This window comes from Microtus oregoni, unplaced genomic scaffold, assembly GCF_018167655.1.
Source record: "Microtus oregoni isolate MIOR12 unplaced genomic scaffold, Mior012 000006F_ref0000085, whole genome shotgun sequence".
Taxonomy (NCBI): domain Eukaryota; kingdom Metazoa; phylum Chordata; class Mammalia; order Rodentia; family Cricetidae; genus Microtus; species Microtus oregoni.
The window spans coordinates 45,610,433-45,626,597 of NW_024543065.1; the positions used below are offsets into that span (position 1 = coordinate 45,610,433).

Sequence of the window (16,165 nt, forward strand, 5' to 3'; positions counted from 1 at the left end):
AAGGAAGGGGCAAGAAGGGGGAAAGGGGTGAACTCATGACTTGTCCTTGCTTTTAACGGAGGATGCAAAGGCTTCTGGGAAATGTGTCCCCAGGGGAACGCTGGGAGTTGTAGTGTTGCAAGAGAAAAACATTTCACATTTCACCCTTTTGGTTTGATTAAAAAAAATTGGGGGACCTTAAAGGGTAGGGAATGGGGGCGTAGTCCAGTCTCTCATAGCTGCTTCCTGCTGGCTTTGGGTGTTGAGGGGTCCAGGGAATGTCCGATTATCTTGGCAATGTCCCATTGGCGTTTGCGGTCGCTGGTGTAGTTGGTCACTGATGTCCAGGGTTGCTGGCTGGTGTAGTTGGTCACTGATGTCCAGGGTTGCTGGCTGGTGTAGTTGGTCAATGATGTCCAGGGTTTCTGGCTGGTGTAGTTGGTCACTGATGTTTGAAGTCCTGGCTGTCGTCTGAGGCGGCTGATTGAAGAAATCTGTGTGGCTTTTCCTGAGTAGCTGGGTCATCATTAAGATGCTGGAAGGCAAAAGTTGCATTAGTAAAAGAAAAAAATTAAAAGAAGGGGGGGATTTTTTGGGGGGGGGAGCTGGGGGGAGGGGGGGAGGAGATCCAGGTGAGGGGGTCTTAGGATGTCCGGGGTTAAGAATGATAAAAAAAAATTAAGTGATACTTATTCCTTTGTGTTTGATCCGTTGGGCTGGCATCTTGGAGCTTAAGGAAACTGTCTTAAAAGAAATAGATTCTAACCATACATCTCTTAACATTTCAGGGGCCACTGCTGCAGTCAGCGGCTGGCCTGTTATGTTAAAGAGCTTTGTAGAGGAGAATCTGCTTACCACTTGACTCCGTATTTGATGGGGGTACCTGTAACGACAGCTAGACGGTTATTTATGAATTTAAAGAAGGGAGGGTGTGTTAACACAGCGATGGATCGGGACCATTGTTTTCCTTAGACTGTAGTAGGGGGGGCTGAATCCGGCGTCCTTTGGAACTTAAGAGTACAGGGTCCGGTTTGAGTCACCGTGTATGAAGGATTATCTTGAGCTGTGGAGATAAACGGTTTAAGATGTGACAGGTGAATCCAATGAGGAATTCCTTTAAGCTTGGCAGCTGTGGGAGTTAAAAGAATTACTTTGAAAGGGCCCTGCCATTTAGGGGAAAGGGGTGAAGGGTGCTGGCCTGGGGGTGAGAGTAATACCTCATCCCCTATTTTAACTGGCGGCGGACATGTATTAGCACATGGTCGAGGTAGTGAGTGATCTGTGAAGTTCCATAGTAGTGAGCGTAAGTGGAACAGAATGGGAGTGAGCAGGTGGTCAGGAAGGGGGGAGGTCTCCGATGAGAAGCCGGGGGTTAAGACAGGCCGCCCATACATGAGTTCAAAGGGTGAGATGAGGAGGGGGCCCCTTGGAAGGGCTTGGAGTCGGAAAAGAGCTAAAGGCAGGAGCCTTACCCAGTCGAGGTGGAGCTCTTGTGACATCTTAATGAGGGCTTCCTTTAAAGAGCGGTTAGTTCATTCTACCTTACCTGACGACTGAGGATGGTACGGTATGTGAAAATTCCAGGGGATCCCGAGCGCTTTAGACAGATTTTGAGAAATCTGAGAAGTAAACTCTGGACCGTTATCTGATTGAAGAGAAGTTGGGAGTCCAAACCGAGGAATAATCTCTCAGAGAAGAATATCAGAGACTGTCTGGGCCCTCTTGTTAGAGGTGGGGAAGGCTTCAATCCACCCAGACATTGTATCCACCAGAACCAGGAGATATTTAATCCTCCTGACTGTGGGCATATGAGTAAAATCCAGCTGCCAATCAGTTCCCGGAAGGGAGCCCCTTGCTTGGTGGGTAGGGAAAGGGAAGCTACGATATTTAGTCCTGGGATCTGACTTTTGGCAGATCTGACAGGAGGCAGTGGTGGCTTTTAGAAACCTGATGTCCTCAGGCGTGGGTTTGATATGTGTTTTTACAAAATGAAGCAGAGCTTTTTCATTAGGATGAAAAAGCTGGTGCAGGTAGGACAGGATCTGTTGAGTGTTAGGAGGTGTCTGTGAGGTTGTAGGCTGTGCTGTAAGGACTCCCTGAGGTAACTGAGGCTGGTCTGAGCTAAGAGCTGCTGTCTTAGCTGCTCTGTCAGCCCGATTATTTCCCTTGGAAACAATAGAACTGTCAGACTGATGAGACCGACAGTGAATAATTCCTATAGCTTTAGGTAGATAGGAGGCCCTCAGCAAGTCCATAATATACTCTGAGTTGGTAATAGACCCTCCCTTTGCTGTGAGAAGCCCGCGTTCCTTCCAGATGGCCGCGTGGGACAACAGGATATGAAAAGCATATTTAGAATCTGTGTAAACATTTAAAGATTGTCCGGTGGCTAACTGGAAGGCACGGGTGAGGGCTATCAGCTCAGCCTGCTGGTTGGTAGTATGAGCAGGGAGTGCCTTTGCCTCGACTATCTCTGTGTCTGACACTATGGCGTAACCTGCTCTGCGTGTCCCGTCACATAGAAAGGAGCTGCCGTCCGTGTACCAGGTGTGGGTGGCCTGGGGCAGACTGCCCTCCTGTATATGTGAGGGGTGGGGCAGTAGGTCCTCTAGGACCTCAATGCAGGAATGGGATGGGGAATCATTAGCACCAGGTTGAGGTAGAAGATTTGAAATGTTGAGAGGTGGGCAGCACTGGAATGTGAGACTCGTATCTTCCACCAGCGCCACCTGAAGTGAAAGAACTCGAGAAGGAGGTAGGGTCTGTAGGCCTTTGTAAGTTAAGAGGTTAGACAAGTTATGATGAGAGAAAACCGTAGTAGGTGCTCCGAAGGTTAGCTTTTTTGACTCACGAATAAGAAGTTCCTCAGCTGACAAGGCCCGTATGCAGGGTGCCCAGCCCCGAGTGGTGAGGTCCATCTTCTTTGACAGGTAAGCTACAGGTGCAAAGGAAGGTCCCAGTTGATGGCCTAGAACTCCCAGGGCATAGCCCTCTTTTTCTGCTACGTAAAGAGAAAAAGGGCAGGTTAAATCCGGAAGATGGAGAGCTGGGGCCTGGGTAAGGGCCTGTTGGAGTCTCCGGAAAGGTTTGGTGATGGGGTGAAGCAGGGGCTCATGCATAGAGCCGAGGGCTGCTTCGTATAGGGGGCGGGCGAGGAGAGAGAATGAGGGAATCCAGGATCGCAGGAAACCGGCCACTCCCAGGAATGACAGAACCTCTTCTTTGGTGGAAGGAACTGCAAGAGATTGAATTAGTCTCTTTCTGTCTAAGGTGATAGCCTTTTGTGTTGGGGTTATAGTTAACCCCAAATACGTTACCTGAGTGGTGGACAATTGAGCCTTCGAAGGCGAGACTCTATAGCCCTTTTTGGATAAAAAATTTAATAAGATGGCAGTGTCAGTCCTGCTAGTCTCCAAAGAGGGGCTACATAGCAGGCTGTCATCGACATAGAGTACCAGTTTTGATTTAAGGAGGGACAGTGAGAGCAGATCAGAGGCCAGAGCCTGGCCAAAGAGGTGTGGGCTATCCCGAAATCCCTGAGGGAGGACGGTCCAGGTTAGTTGTGTGGAGAAATTAGTATCAGGATCTGTCCAGGTGAAGGCAAAGATGTTCTGAGACTGAGGGCTGAGAGGAATAGAGAAAAAGGCATCCTTTAGGTCTAAGACTGAGAAGTGGGAGGTCCCTGAAGGAATGTTAGACAGAAGTGTGAGAGGATTGGGTACCACTGGGTGTAAGGGAACAACAGCAGAATTAATGAGCCGGAGGTCCTGAACCAAACGATAAGTTCCGTTAGATTTTTTGACAGCCAGTATAGGAGTGTTAAAGGAGGATGAGGTGGGGCAGAGCAGCCCCTTCCTCAAGAGATCAGAGATTATAGGTTTTAATCCTTTGAGGCTTTGGGAAGGAAGCGGGTACTGGGCTTAAGTGATATACCCAGTAGGGTTTTTTAACTGAATAACAACGGGGGGGGGGGGGGTGTTTAGCGACAGCTGGGTTTTGGATGTCCCACACGAGAGGGTCCACCTGGGAAGCTGGGAGGGGAAAAGGCATGTTAGTATCAGAGGGTCGCGGAGCCAGGAGAAGCAGCAGCTGTGTCACCGACGGATCTGAAACGAAACGGGTGGGGGGCGCAAAAGAAATGGAAGCTCCCAGCTTGGTCAGAAGATCCCTTCCCAAGAGTGGGACTGGACAGGTTGGTAGAACTAGGAATGAATGAGTGAGAAAGATACCTTTAAATATGCAATTGAGAGGTGGAGTTTGGAGAGGTAGATAAGGCTGTCCCCCTACCCCGACAATAGGGGAACGTGAGGGGGAGGTTGGCCCCCAAAATTCCCTTAGAACCGAATATGTTGCTCCGGTGTCCAAGAGAAAAGAGATGAGGCGTCCCGACACTGTAAGAAGTACCCGCGGCTCCTGGTTGCAGATGGGCGTAGCAGTCGGGTTGTCGGTGGAGGAGCCCGGGAACCTTCAGTCTTCCAGAGCCAGACCCAATAGGTCAACCTGGGGGTCCTCTGGGGCGGCTGCCCCAGCATCACCGAACGCACGAGGGCAGTCTGTGGACCAATGACCCTCCCTGTGACACTTTGGGCAGGGGCCCCTTGGGTTGCGATGGGGATTGGGGCACGCCTTTGACCAGTGACCTGTCTTACCACACTTGAAGCATGGGCCAGGGGGCGGGGGAGCCGCACGCGGAGGGCGGGCAGTGGAGTCCATCACCTTGGCTGGCCTGGCGGGTGCGGTGATCACGTGGCAATGATTTTTGGCCTTGTCATTCCTTGAGTGGTCGATCTTGAAGGCCATCTCCAGGATCTGTGCCTGTGGAGTTAAGGGACCCTTCTCCAAACGTCTGAGCTTCGCCTTGATGTCTGAGTAGGACTGGTTGACAAAGTGGGCCATCAGGAGCTGTCTGCCCTCGGTGGATTCTGGATCCATGTTTGTGAACTGTAGCATAGCTTTGGTGAGACGGTCAAGGAATGCGGAAGGATTCTCCTTTGTATCCTGAAATATTTCTGCAAGTTTAGAATAATTGACTGGTTTGAGAGCCACCTTTCTTAATCCCACCAGGAGGCAGGTTAAGAATCGGTCTCTGGCCAGAATGCCCCCGGGGGAGTTGTAATCCCAGTGGGGTTCCTGTTCAGGCACCGCCTCTGCACCGGGTGGATGAGAAGGCTGGGTCTGGTGTACTTCATCAGCATGCAATCTCGCCTGCTCCCAGACCCGTCGGCATTCCTCAGGAAGCAAGTTGTTACAGAGAATCATATAAATATCATGGTAAGTTAGGTTGTAAGATTGGGTTAAATATTGAAACTCTTTTGTAAAATTAGTGGGGTCAGCTGTGTACGACCCTAGTAGCTTAGAAATATGTGAAAGTTCCGATAAAGCGAAGGGAACGTGGACCCGCATTAGGCCCTCAGCCCCGGCTACCTCTCGTAAGGGCAAAACGGTAGCTGGTTTGGGTTGATCAGGGTCTGCTGTTGCGGCTGCGGCTCGCGAGCGCGTAAGGGGAGGGGTGAAATTAGGCGCAAGGCAGCGGGTGGGGTTAGCGCCTGAGGGGGTCTTGGAAGACCGAGGCAGAGGGGTGGGGCGGGGAGGTGAGACGGAAGAATCCGAAGTCGATTCGGACAGCCTGCGCCTCCTGTGATGGGAAGAAATTGTTAATTGTCTTCGCAGTCGAGTCCTGCTGCGAGAGAAGTTAGGTGAAGCTGGATCGGAAAGGCTGGGATATATGAGACGGGGGGAATGAGATTTTTTGGGGGATTCAGAGGAACGGGAAGGTGACCCAGAAGGATGTTTACGCGGAACTCCTGGAGACCTAGGAATGAAGCGTTTAGAGGCATTGGGAGAAGGTGTAGGCGACTCCTTTTTGTACCTAAAATAAACTTTTGAAGGAGGGGGGATAGAGGAGGTGGCCCCCGATTGGGGAGGGCAGGAAGGAGTGGTCCCAGGAGGTCAGGGAGGCGGGGGGTCGTCAGCGGGGTCCATGGTCGGAGCGGAGGGTTCCTGGAGGGAGGGTAGAGCCAAAAACATGTGAGCTGGTGAACAGTGTGACGAGGTAGATGGGTCAGTTTTTAGAGCCATATAAAAGAAGGCCATCACGTACATTAATTCCTTCCATTTAGCTGACCGGTGACAAAAATTTGCCAGCTCCCGCAGAGTGTCAGGGTCAAATGATCCCTGGGAAGGCCAGCGGATAGAACCTTGTAAATTGTATTTAGGCCAAGTTTTGGAACAAAGCCATGTTAACTTGGAAAGTTTTATGGAGGGAATGAGGGCGTGAAGTTCGAGAGCTTCCAGAAGCTGCCCGAGCGGGGAAGATGGAGGGATCGATTTAGAATTTTTAGAGCCCATGGCCGAAGTGTAGCCCAGCCACAAAAAGGTACCAACAGAGTACCGCGAACACGGCAAGCCAAAAACGCAGGCGTCCGAGCGAATTTGGGGCGTGTTAACTCTTAACTGCCCCGAACCCAGCAACCGTACAGGGAAGAAAAAGCCCCGGCTGGGAGGAGACACTTAAGCTCTTTAGGGCGTACAGCCCGGAGGTGCCGCAAGGAGCGGCCCGAAGGTGCCGCGGGGAGCGGCCCGAAGGGGACAGGAAAAGGTTAGAAAAAAAGAAAGAAAAGAAAAAAGAGAAAAAGCCCAGAGCACCGAACTCCGGGTGCGCGGACTGAGCGTTTCGGCCGAGGGCAAAAAACCTGGGGAGGCAAGTTAGCAACCCAGCCCTAGCCCAGGGTGCGCAAAGAAAGCCGGCCAGACAGTCTTTGAACACCCGGGGGGGAAGGAAGCCAACTCAGGGTAACTCACGGATCAGGATGAAGCGGTGGAAATGGCCGTGGAGAACAGGTGGCGGTGAGCAAAGGCTGTCGGTTCTTTAGACCTTGTCGGTGAAACCCAGAGGCAAAAGCCTCGGGCACCGGACGGAGAGGTCTCCGGGTCGAGGCGGCGGCACCAAAATGTTGTTCTTAATTCCTGCGGGTTAGACGAGGGTTACACGAGGAAAGACACAGACACGCGGCGGTCCCACGTGGTACACTTTAATGGGAGGGGGAAGGGTAATAACAGGTAAGGGAAAATGTGCAGACACACTATGGAAGCGGAAGGAAGGGGCAAGAAGGGGAAAAGGGGCGAACTCGTGACTTGTCCTTGCTTTTAACGGAGGATGCAAAGGCTTCTGGGAAATGTGTCCCCAGAGGAACGCTGGGAGTTGTAGAGAACAACAGGTATTGTTTAAATCTGTTTTCGTCATGGAATATTTTATTTTCTCTATTGATGGTGACTGAAAGCTTCTCTGGTTATAGTATTCTAGGCTCACATTGATGGTCTCTTAGTGTCTGCAGCACATCTATCTAGGACCCTCTGGCTTTCATGGTTTCCATTTAGAAGTTGGGTGTATTTCTGATAGGTGTGTCTTTATGCGTTTCTTGGTTTTTTCCTTTGCAGCTCTTTATTCTGTATGTTTAGTGTTTTGATCATTATATGGCAAGGGGACTTTTTTTTTTTATTGGTATAGTCTATTTAGTGTTCTGTAAGCTTCTTGTTCCTTCATAGACATAGCCTTGTTTAGGTTGGGAAAGTTTTCTTCTTTGATTTTGTTGTATATATTTTCTGTGCCTTTGAGCTGGAGTTCTTCTTTTTCTTCTATCCCTATTATTCTGAAGTTTGGTTTTTTCATGGTGTCCCAGATTTTCTCCATGTTTTGTACTAAGAATATGTTGAATTTAGAATTCTCTTTGACTGATGAATTTATTTCCTCTAGAGTATTTCAATGCCTGAGATACTTTCTTCCATCTCTTGTATTCTGTTTGTTATGCTTGTATATGTAGTTCCCGTTCATTTACCCAGATTTTCCATTTTCAGAATTTCCTTGGTTTGTGTTTTCTTTGTTGCTTCTATTTCAGTTTTCAAGGCTTGAACTATTTGAACTGTTTGCTTTACCTGTTTGATTGTGGTTTTTTCTCTTGGTTTTCTTTAAAGGATTTATTAATTTCTTCCATTTTTGTTTGCCTATTTCTCCATTTCTTCAAGGGAAATTTTTATTTCCTTTTTAAGTGTTTCTATCATCCTCATAAATTCGTATTTAATCTCATTTTCTTCTGCTTCTTCTGGAATAGGATTATCAGTTCTTTCTGTTGTATGACCACTGGGTTCTGAGGTTATCATGTTAATTTTTATGTTTTTTAATAAATTCTTTTTAAATTATTATTATTTAAGTCCTTTATTAACAGGTGCTTGCAGTTTGTTGACTTATTTTTGAAAAAATCAAGTTCTAAACTTTTTATTACAAATTAAAAATGAAGTTCTTAAAAATCTTAACTTGACCAGATATGAAACAATTTAAAAACCATTAAAGGTGTATTGAGAAAAACCAGACCTTTTTTTAAAAAAAAAAACACACATTTGTCATTACGAAAAAGAGACATCTTTAGGTAAAAATAATAAAAACCCCATGCTACATAGATAATGCAGATAGTTCTAGCGTATCTGGTCAATGGGCAAAAAGCAAGCACTTAAGGTTTTCAGCTCCAATCTTTGTTCATTTCTTATTTCTAGAATTTCATATTCGTTTCTTCTTGTTGGATGACCAAACCGGATGATGGTAGAGATGGTAAGCCGGCGCTTACTCAGCCCCGCCCTGCTCAGCCTTGGGAGCAGACGAATTCTCAGCTGGTGGATCGGCTGCTTTTGTCTTTTTGCCATCTTGTGGTTTAGGGTTCTCTGGGCTTCTACGTCGGCAATTGAAGTTGCAGCGATACCGACGTTGAGATGGCTGATGACCTTGGGTCTCGTCTCCTTGATTTTCTTTGTCCTCTTCATTGCCATCCCCTCTAGTCTGTCTTTGGCAAGGAGGACCCCTGCGAAATTGTGGTCTGTAACTCCGATACATATTCTGTCTCACTGGTCTCCCTTGCTCTCCTGCACCCTTGCAATGGTGCCTATCTATTTCTTCCTCCAATTGGTGCCAGCATTGTCTTTGCCTCTTACTCCAATCGTTTCAATTGCTGCCTGTGTCTTAGGGAGCTATTCTTGGTCTTCTCTGTTCAGTCATTGTCTGTATCTCAGGGAGCAGCTGAGGTCTCTCTTGGTCTGCTCTTTTGGTCCTGTCTGCAGAGTTGCAGCCTGTGTTCAGAGTTCCTGTCTTGTTCCTCTCTGTGCAGTTGCAGTCTACACTTCAGAGTTCTTCTGAGATGGGTGGGTTTGAGAGTGGAGTGGGACTTGTAGCTAACAGGGTCTGATCAATTCGGGGGTGTTGGAACAGCCTAACTGCTGGCAGCATGCCTGTTGACTGGCTAGACAAGCTGAGGCAGGTGAGGGAGGAATCTGGGGGATTTCCCAGTTACCAACCACCTAGAATGTGTAGTGCCCAGCTGGGTCACTAATCAACAACCTACTGGTCTGCTCTGTGAAGTCACAGCCTATGCTTCAGAGTCCCTCTGAAGTCATAGGGAAATGGGTAGGTTTGGGGATGGAGTGGAACTTGTAGCTTACAGAGTCCAAACAATGGGGGGTGTTGTTGGAGAAATCTACCTGCATAAAGCTTTCCTGTTGTCTTGCTAGTGAAATTAAAGAGGTGGCAGAGGAGTCTGGGGTTTTGACCAAGTACCAAGGGCCTAGAGAGTGGGTGCCCAGCTGGGTGGCTGATTACTCATCTCTTGGTCCACTCTGTGCAGTCGTAGCCTGTGCTTCAGAGTTCCTCTCCATTTTGTGTTCTTAATAATTTTTTTCTTATCTAAGACAATTTTGAAATAGTGACCCAAAGACCAGTCAGCATGATCTAAGTTCAAATTCAGCATCTCGGTTAAGCCGATTCCTGATTTCCCAAAGAGAAACACTTCTCATAGAGCAGCCTCTAGCATATGTGAAGTTAGGAAAAATATTTCCCATTCTAGAAGCTGTCACTACATCCATATGATGGTATCTTTTTCCGTGCAGAAAATTCCCAGTTTCATTGAATCCCATTCATTTATTGTTAATCTTTAGTGCCTGTGTTATACTTGTTTTTTTTCCTCAGAAAGTCTTTGTGTGCCAAAGAGTTCAAGGCTATATCTGATTTTCTCTTCCAACAGGTTGAGTGTTTCTGAATTACATTGAGACTTTTGATTCATTTAGAGTTGCCTCTTGTGCAGTGTAATTAAAATACTTACAGTTGGATTTGTGTACATGAAGGTATTCAGTTTGACCAGTACATTTGTTGAAGATGTCAATAGGTATTCATTTCTGACTTCTTTATAAAACATGTATGTCCCTGGGAGTGTGGATTTATTTCTACAGCTTCAGTTTGATTCTGTTGCTCAATGTGTCTTCTGTAGTGCCTATACTCCCCTGATATTTTTTACTCTAGCTCTGTAGTACAACTTAAAATCAGGAATGGAAATACCTCCACCAGTTCATTCATTTGTCAGGACTGTTTTAGCTATCCTCAGTTTTTTTGTTTCCATATGAAACTTCGAATTTCCCTTTAAAGATCAGTGAAGACATGTTTTAGAATTTTGATAGAAATGGCATTGAATCTGTAGACTACTTTAAGTAGTATGGCCATTTTTCATGCATTGCTCCCACAGATCCATGAACATGAGTGTTCTTTTGATCTATTGATATCTTTTTCAATGAGTTGAAAGTTTTATCACAAAGGCTTTTCATTTGCTTGGTTAAATATACCCCAGGAATTTTAAAGTATTTCAGGTTATTGTCATTGATAATGTTTTACTAATTTTTCTCTAATTGTTACTTGTATATGGGATGGCTAGTCAAATTTGGATCAGGCAGCCTAGCTGAAAGTATTTATCAGTTATAGGTATTTCCCTGTGGAATTTTTAGAGTCATTTATGTACACTACACTATTATCTACAAATAAAGATAATTTACCTGCTTTTATTCTAATTTGTATCTCCTTGATCTCGTTCAGTTGTCTTATTGCTCTAGATAAGACTTGAAGTACTAAATTATATAGGTATGGAGAAAGCGGACAACTTTGTATTGCTTTTGATTTTAGTGGAATTGCTTTAAGTTTCTCTCCATTTAAATTAATGTCAGCAATGGATTTTGTTTGAACTGCCGCAATTCTGTTAAGATATGTATTTAAAACCCATAATCACTTTAGGACCTATGCCATAAAGGGATGTTAGATTTTGTCAAAAGCTTTTCCTGCTTCTAAAGAGATGATGACTTTTTTTTTCAGTTTCTTTATATGGCAGATTACATTTATTGATTTATATTTGTTGAATTGTCACTGCACTCCCAGAATGAAGTCTACTTGAACGTAGTAGATGATAATTTGATATGTTCTTAGATTCTGTTTTCAAGTTTTTAGTGGAGAATTTTTGCATCTATGCTCACAAGGGAAACAGGAAAGTAATTCTCTATTTTTATTGTCTCTCTCTGTGGTCCTGGTATCAGGGTAAATGTAACCTTATAAAATGAACTGGCAACGTCACTTCTGTTTCTAATTTGTAGAATAATTAGAGGAGTACTTGGATTAAGACTTTTTTGAAAACAGCAGAATTATGTGCTAAAACTATCTGGCCCTGTTCTTGGAAGCTGGGCTAAAACAATGAGTGAAGGCAGAGAAGTTAGGAGGGGAGGACTATGAGGTCCACTGGAGGGGAAATGAAGAGGAAGTTAAATTTCATGCAGACAGAATAAAAAGAAACAGAGTGTTTTGGTTTTAATACATTTCTTGTTGCCCCAAAGTAATTAATATGTGTCAGGGTCACATTATAGAAAAGAAATCAAGAAGCATTTTCCCTGGGGATTTAACCAGGAGCCAGTCAAGATTTAAAGTTTTACTACTATTTCCCTGTGTCTTCCACCCTTTTCTTCCTGTTTCATGAGTCAGAATTAGTGCCTAACTGAACATGACTTGTTGATCTATCTGCCTCTGACAGTTTCTGTTTCTGTGTTTGAATCATAGCAGGGTTTTCTATGTTTTTATTGAACATTTATTCACCTTCACATGGAGGAAGAAATAAGGGATACTTTATAGAAATGTTTAAACGTATTTTGCAAGTGATTAAGTTATATTGACTCTCACTGCTCCTAACTGAGTCAGAGAAGAAACAGTGTTGAAAACATCACTGGACACAGATCATTCAACATATATCTGTGTTAATTCCAACCTTGTTCTTTGAGGATATTTGTTTCATAAGATTGATTTCAAACTAGCTGTCTTTATAATTTATAACTGTAACATACATACACATCAGCATTACACTTGGGTCAGGGGCGTGGAAGATTACATATTTTAGGAGTAAAACTATGCATTAGCTAAAGTTGTAAAAACTGAATATGTGGGGAATCCAAGGCAAGTAGGATTGGTTGTTACATGGTTCTAAATGCAGGCTAATCACACAGGCTGAGTGAAAAGCAGGAAATCCGTAGTAAATCTTAAATGACCTAGACATGCATTACCTCTGCCTCTCAGGGCCAGCAAAACCTCCAGTCTCTAAGAACGTAAGTGATATTTTCATAATCACTCATCTGCACAGCACAGTGTACTTGAAACTTCACACTTCACCCTCAGTCCCTGCTCCCGAGAGTGTAATCCCTCCCTGGTTCTCCTACTGGGACTCTCTTCTTCTGACGCTACAGGACAGAAGAGGGACTATGCTTCCAGGCTGAACTTCTGAAATGTTCACTACTCTGCTAAAAGTTTCTCTTTCTTACTGATGGGTACAAGAGTTTTTCAGAGGTGATGTCAACTCCCTTAGCATAACTGTAACTGTTCCTTCCTGTGACATCATCCCATAATCCCCCTAGGGAATGAATGCTGAGAACACTCAACCTTCATTTGGGGGGTTGCTGTCAATTTCGTAGCTATATGTGGGTTATAGGTCCCATTGGTTACTGAGGTTTTATCCAGCAGCCAGCATCACAGATGCATCCAATATGCAGAGGTGAGTGGCTTTCCTTCAGGCACCCTGTCTTCAGAAATAGGGCAATCTCTGGAAGGTGGGTGACTGTAGACCGCACATGATCTTTCTTTTCCAGCAAATGGGCTCCTGCACAGGTTGAATGTTCTTAGTGAGAAGCATAATCCTGAGACCTGAACACAATATGATTTCATGGATGCTGCAGGTGAGAGACACCATGCTGGATTTTACTTGGGTGCTCTTTTCCAAGACAGTGACCATGTGCTTGCTCCCACTAAGGTTCCTTGCTTGTGACTTTAACAGTTTAATACCGGTTTTCAGATTTAACTGCACTACTTTTGGTTTAGTAATCTCAAGCTTTGTGCTGTGGATTAGTAAATCTTTTCCCAAATTTAGTGACTTATATGAGCATTTTAAGAGCTGTTTGATATCCTTTGCATATTTCCACCTCAAATTCTGTTTTCCCCTGGGGCTTCATGTGGATAATACTTTTCTTTACTGTAACTAATAGTGTAGAATCGCATAGTGGGATATTTATATCTTTCTTACAGGGCTTTGTGTTCTGGGTTAAAAGGCAGAGCAAGTGGTAAATTGATGTTTTAGTATCCAAATTCCATGCCCATGGACATTTGAATAACTGATTGAGTGCAACCTCCTGTTACTCAGTTCTGATGCCTCTGCTATGTCCACTTCCTGCAGACACAACTGTCTATGAAGATAGGATCTTGCTTTTTGTTTGTTTGTTATTTTGTTTTGAGACATGGTCTACATATTTAGTCCTTGTTGTCCTACAGCTTGTTATGTACACCAGGCAGCCCCACATCTATAGAGATTCTCTCATCTCTCCCTACTAGGGGCTGGAATTAAAGGTACGTGTTACTATTCCCTGCCCAGATACTGCTTTTGAATCAAACAGATATGTCCATTTTTATTTTGTTACGTGTTAGGTTCCCATTGCATCAATGACTGACAGTATACGAGTTTCTGTCGATTTCTTACAGTAATGTTAGTTAAATTTCCTGTCCCCAAATTCAGAAGGAATGCATCTATTTTCAACATTCCCATGCAGTGTCTATTGTGTTTTAATTTCATTAAAAACAGGTGAAAAATATTATCAGTGATACTCCTATTGAATAAGTGGTTTTATTGCATCCTATTGTAAATATATTGACAAGTTGTTTGCTATTTCCATATATTTAGATATGATTAAATGTCATAGAGGTATTTTAATATGATATATACATAATTAAAAAATGAAAAAGTAGCATTGGAACACTTAAAGGCAAGTATATGCACATATGTATACATGCAGATATATGTAAATGCAATTACATGTGTGTGTTCGACAAAGGAGAATCCAAATATTTTTTCTTAATAGTTGATGTCTACTATTTTTAAATTTTTTATACTCTATTTGTATATTCTCTAATTTTTGTGTTTTTATTGTTCTCTATTATCTAGTCTCACCTTTTCTCTTTCAGAAATTTGCATGTATTTTGATCATTTTCATACCCTGTCACTTCTCACAGTTACACCATATTTCTCTGGCCCCCATGGTTGTGCCTTTTTAATATTTTAACACACAAATCATAGTTTGTGGTGCCCCTATGTTCTTCAGTGTGTGTTCATCCATAGAATCATAGTTGAATTATTGGGACCACATTTTTAAAAGAAGCTGGCTCACTCTTTTCTTCTAGCTATCAATTGTCAATAGTATTTTAGTTAGGGGTTACTCTTTTTCTCGAGCGAACCAGACTTCTTACTTGTGAGACTCTTCTTTTTCCTGCTTGCTGGGACCTTGCAAACCTTTGGTAGGTCTTCATGTAGTACATGCATCTAAGTGTAGTTTTATGATTAGAATATCTCACCAGTGCACTTGTGGAAATTAAACGAACTACCAGTTGTAAAGCACTTGAAAAATGCTAACATCTATGAATGATAATATAAAGATTAACTTTACCACAATGTACCAGTTAATATTGGTAATTTAAACAATAACAATTTATTGAGAAGTATCTAACTACCTTTTAGAAAGATACATTATAGCATTTCGTATCAATGTAAGGTAGGTGTCAACACAGTACACTGTTTTGCACACTAAGAAAAATAAAATCCATTTTTTTTAAGTATCGTCTGGAAATGTTGTGCAGTGACCCAGAAACATTACAGGATGGCCTGCAGAGACGTGGCTGTGGGGATCATCTTATTGACCCAGACGGCACTGGGAATGCTGGGGAACTCAGTCTTACTTTCTTGTTTTATCATTGCTGATTGCTCTGGAATCAGGGCAAAGCCCACAGACCTGATTGTCAAACACCTAACCTGGGCCAACTTGATAGTTCTTTGCAAAGGAATCCCTCAGTCAACAACTGCTTTTAGTCAGAATTACTATCTAGATTATGTTTCGTGTAAACTTACCTTATATTTTCATAGAGTTGCCAGAGGAGTATCCCTTGGCTCCACATCCCTGCTGAGTGTCTTTCAAGCCATCACCATCAGCCCCTCTAATTCCAAATTGGCACAGCTCAAGGTCAGAGCCCCCAGGTTCATTGGTCCTTCCCTGGGCCTGTGCTGGGCCATCCAACTGTTGGTATATGTCTTCATTCCTGTATACACAACTGACATTTGGGGTGGAAGAAATGTTACTGTGATAAGAGATTTTGGCTTTTGTGTTGTTATAAATTCTGGAAGACTAATGAACATATTTTTAGCAGTTCTATTGGCATCCTATGATGTCATTGTTTTGAGATTCATGATGGTGGCTAGTGGCTATATGGTATATATCCTACTCAAACATAAGAAGAGGATGCAACATATCCTCAAACCCCTGTCTCCTAGGTCATCATCTACTGAGACCAGAGCCACCCAAAGCATCCTTACCTTAGTGAGCTGTTTTGTTTTTTTCTATGTAATCTCTATTGTGATTACATCATATGTGTCTGTCCTTGACGCAACCACTAGGTGGCTGTCTAACACTGGTGTAGCCATGGCTGCATGTTTTCCAGCATTTTGCCCCTTTCTGCTCATCAGACACTATGCTTCCTTTTTCAGGCTCTGCTGTACCTGTTCTCATCAGACAACACACTGTGATTGTATTCTCAGAGAGCTCTAAAAGCTGAGCTTCTGTATCCCTCTTTCCATGTCTTCTATTCAGTTGTGTTATGTGAATCCACTGTCAATATCAACGTTCAATGTATACACTAACTGTCTACAAAGTTTCTTTCCAATGCAGTTTTTAACGTATTCTGGACAAAGGCCATCCATGATGTATGATGTGAGGACTGAAACAATAACCCCTCCATCTTTTAATGGAGAACTGATGG

At 43.9% G+C, this 16,165-nt stretch overlaps 1 protein-coding gene across 1 annotated transcript; it reads left to right on the plus strand.

The window, feature by feature from the left end:
- The first annotated feature begins 15,012 nt into the window (after nt 1–15,012).
- On the plus strand, nt 15,013–15,954 carry LOC121449874 (vomeronasal type-1 receptor 4-like). Its single transcript, XM_041654538.1, has one exon. The coding sequence runs from the start codon at nt 15,013–15,015 to the stop codon at nt 15,952–15,954; it is 942 nt and encodes a 313-aa protein (XP_041510472.1).
- Nucleotides 15,955–16,165: the final 211 nt, after the last annotated feature.

What these genes read in the sequence shown, in the direction of transcription:
- LOC121449874 (XM_041654538.1), top strand. Translation starts at nt 15,013, where the DNA reads ATGGCCTGCAGAGACGTGGCTGTGGGGATCATCTTATTGACCCAGACG.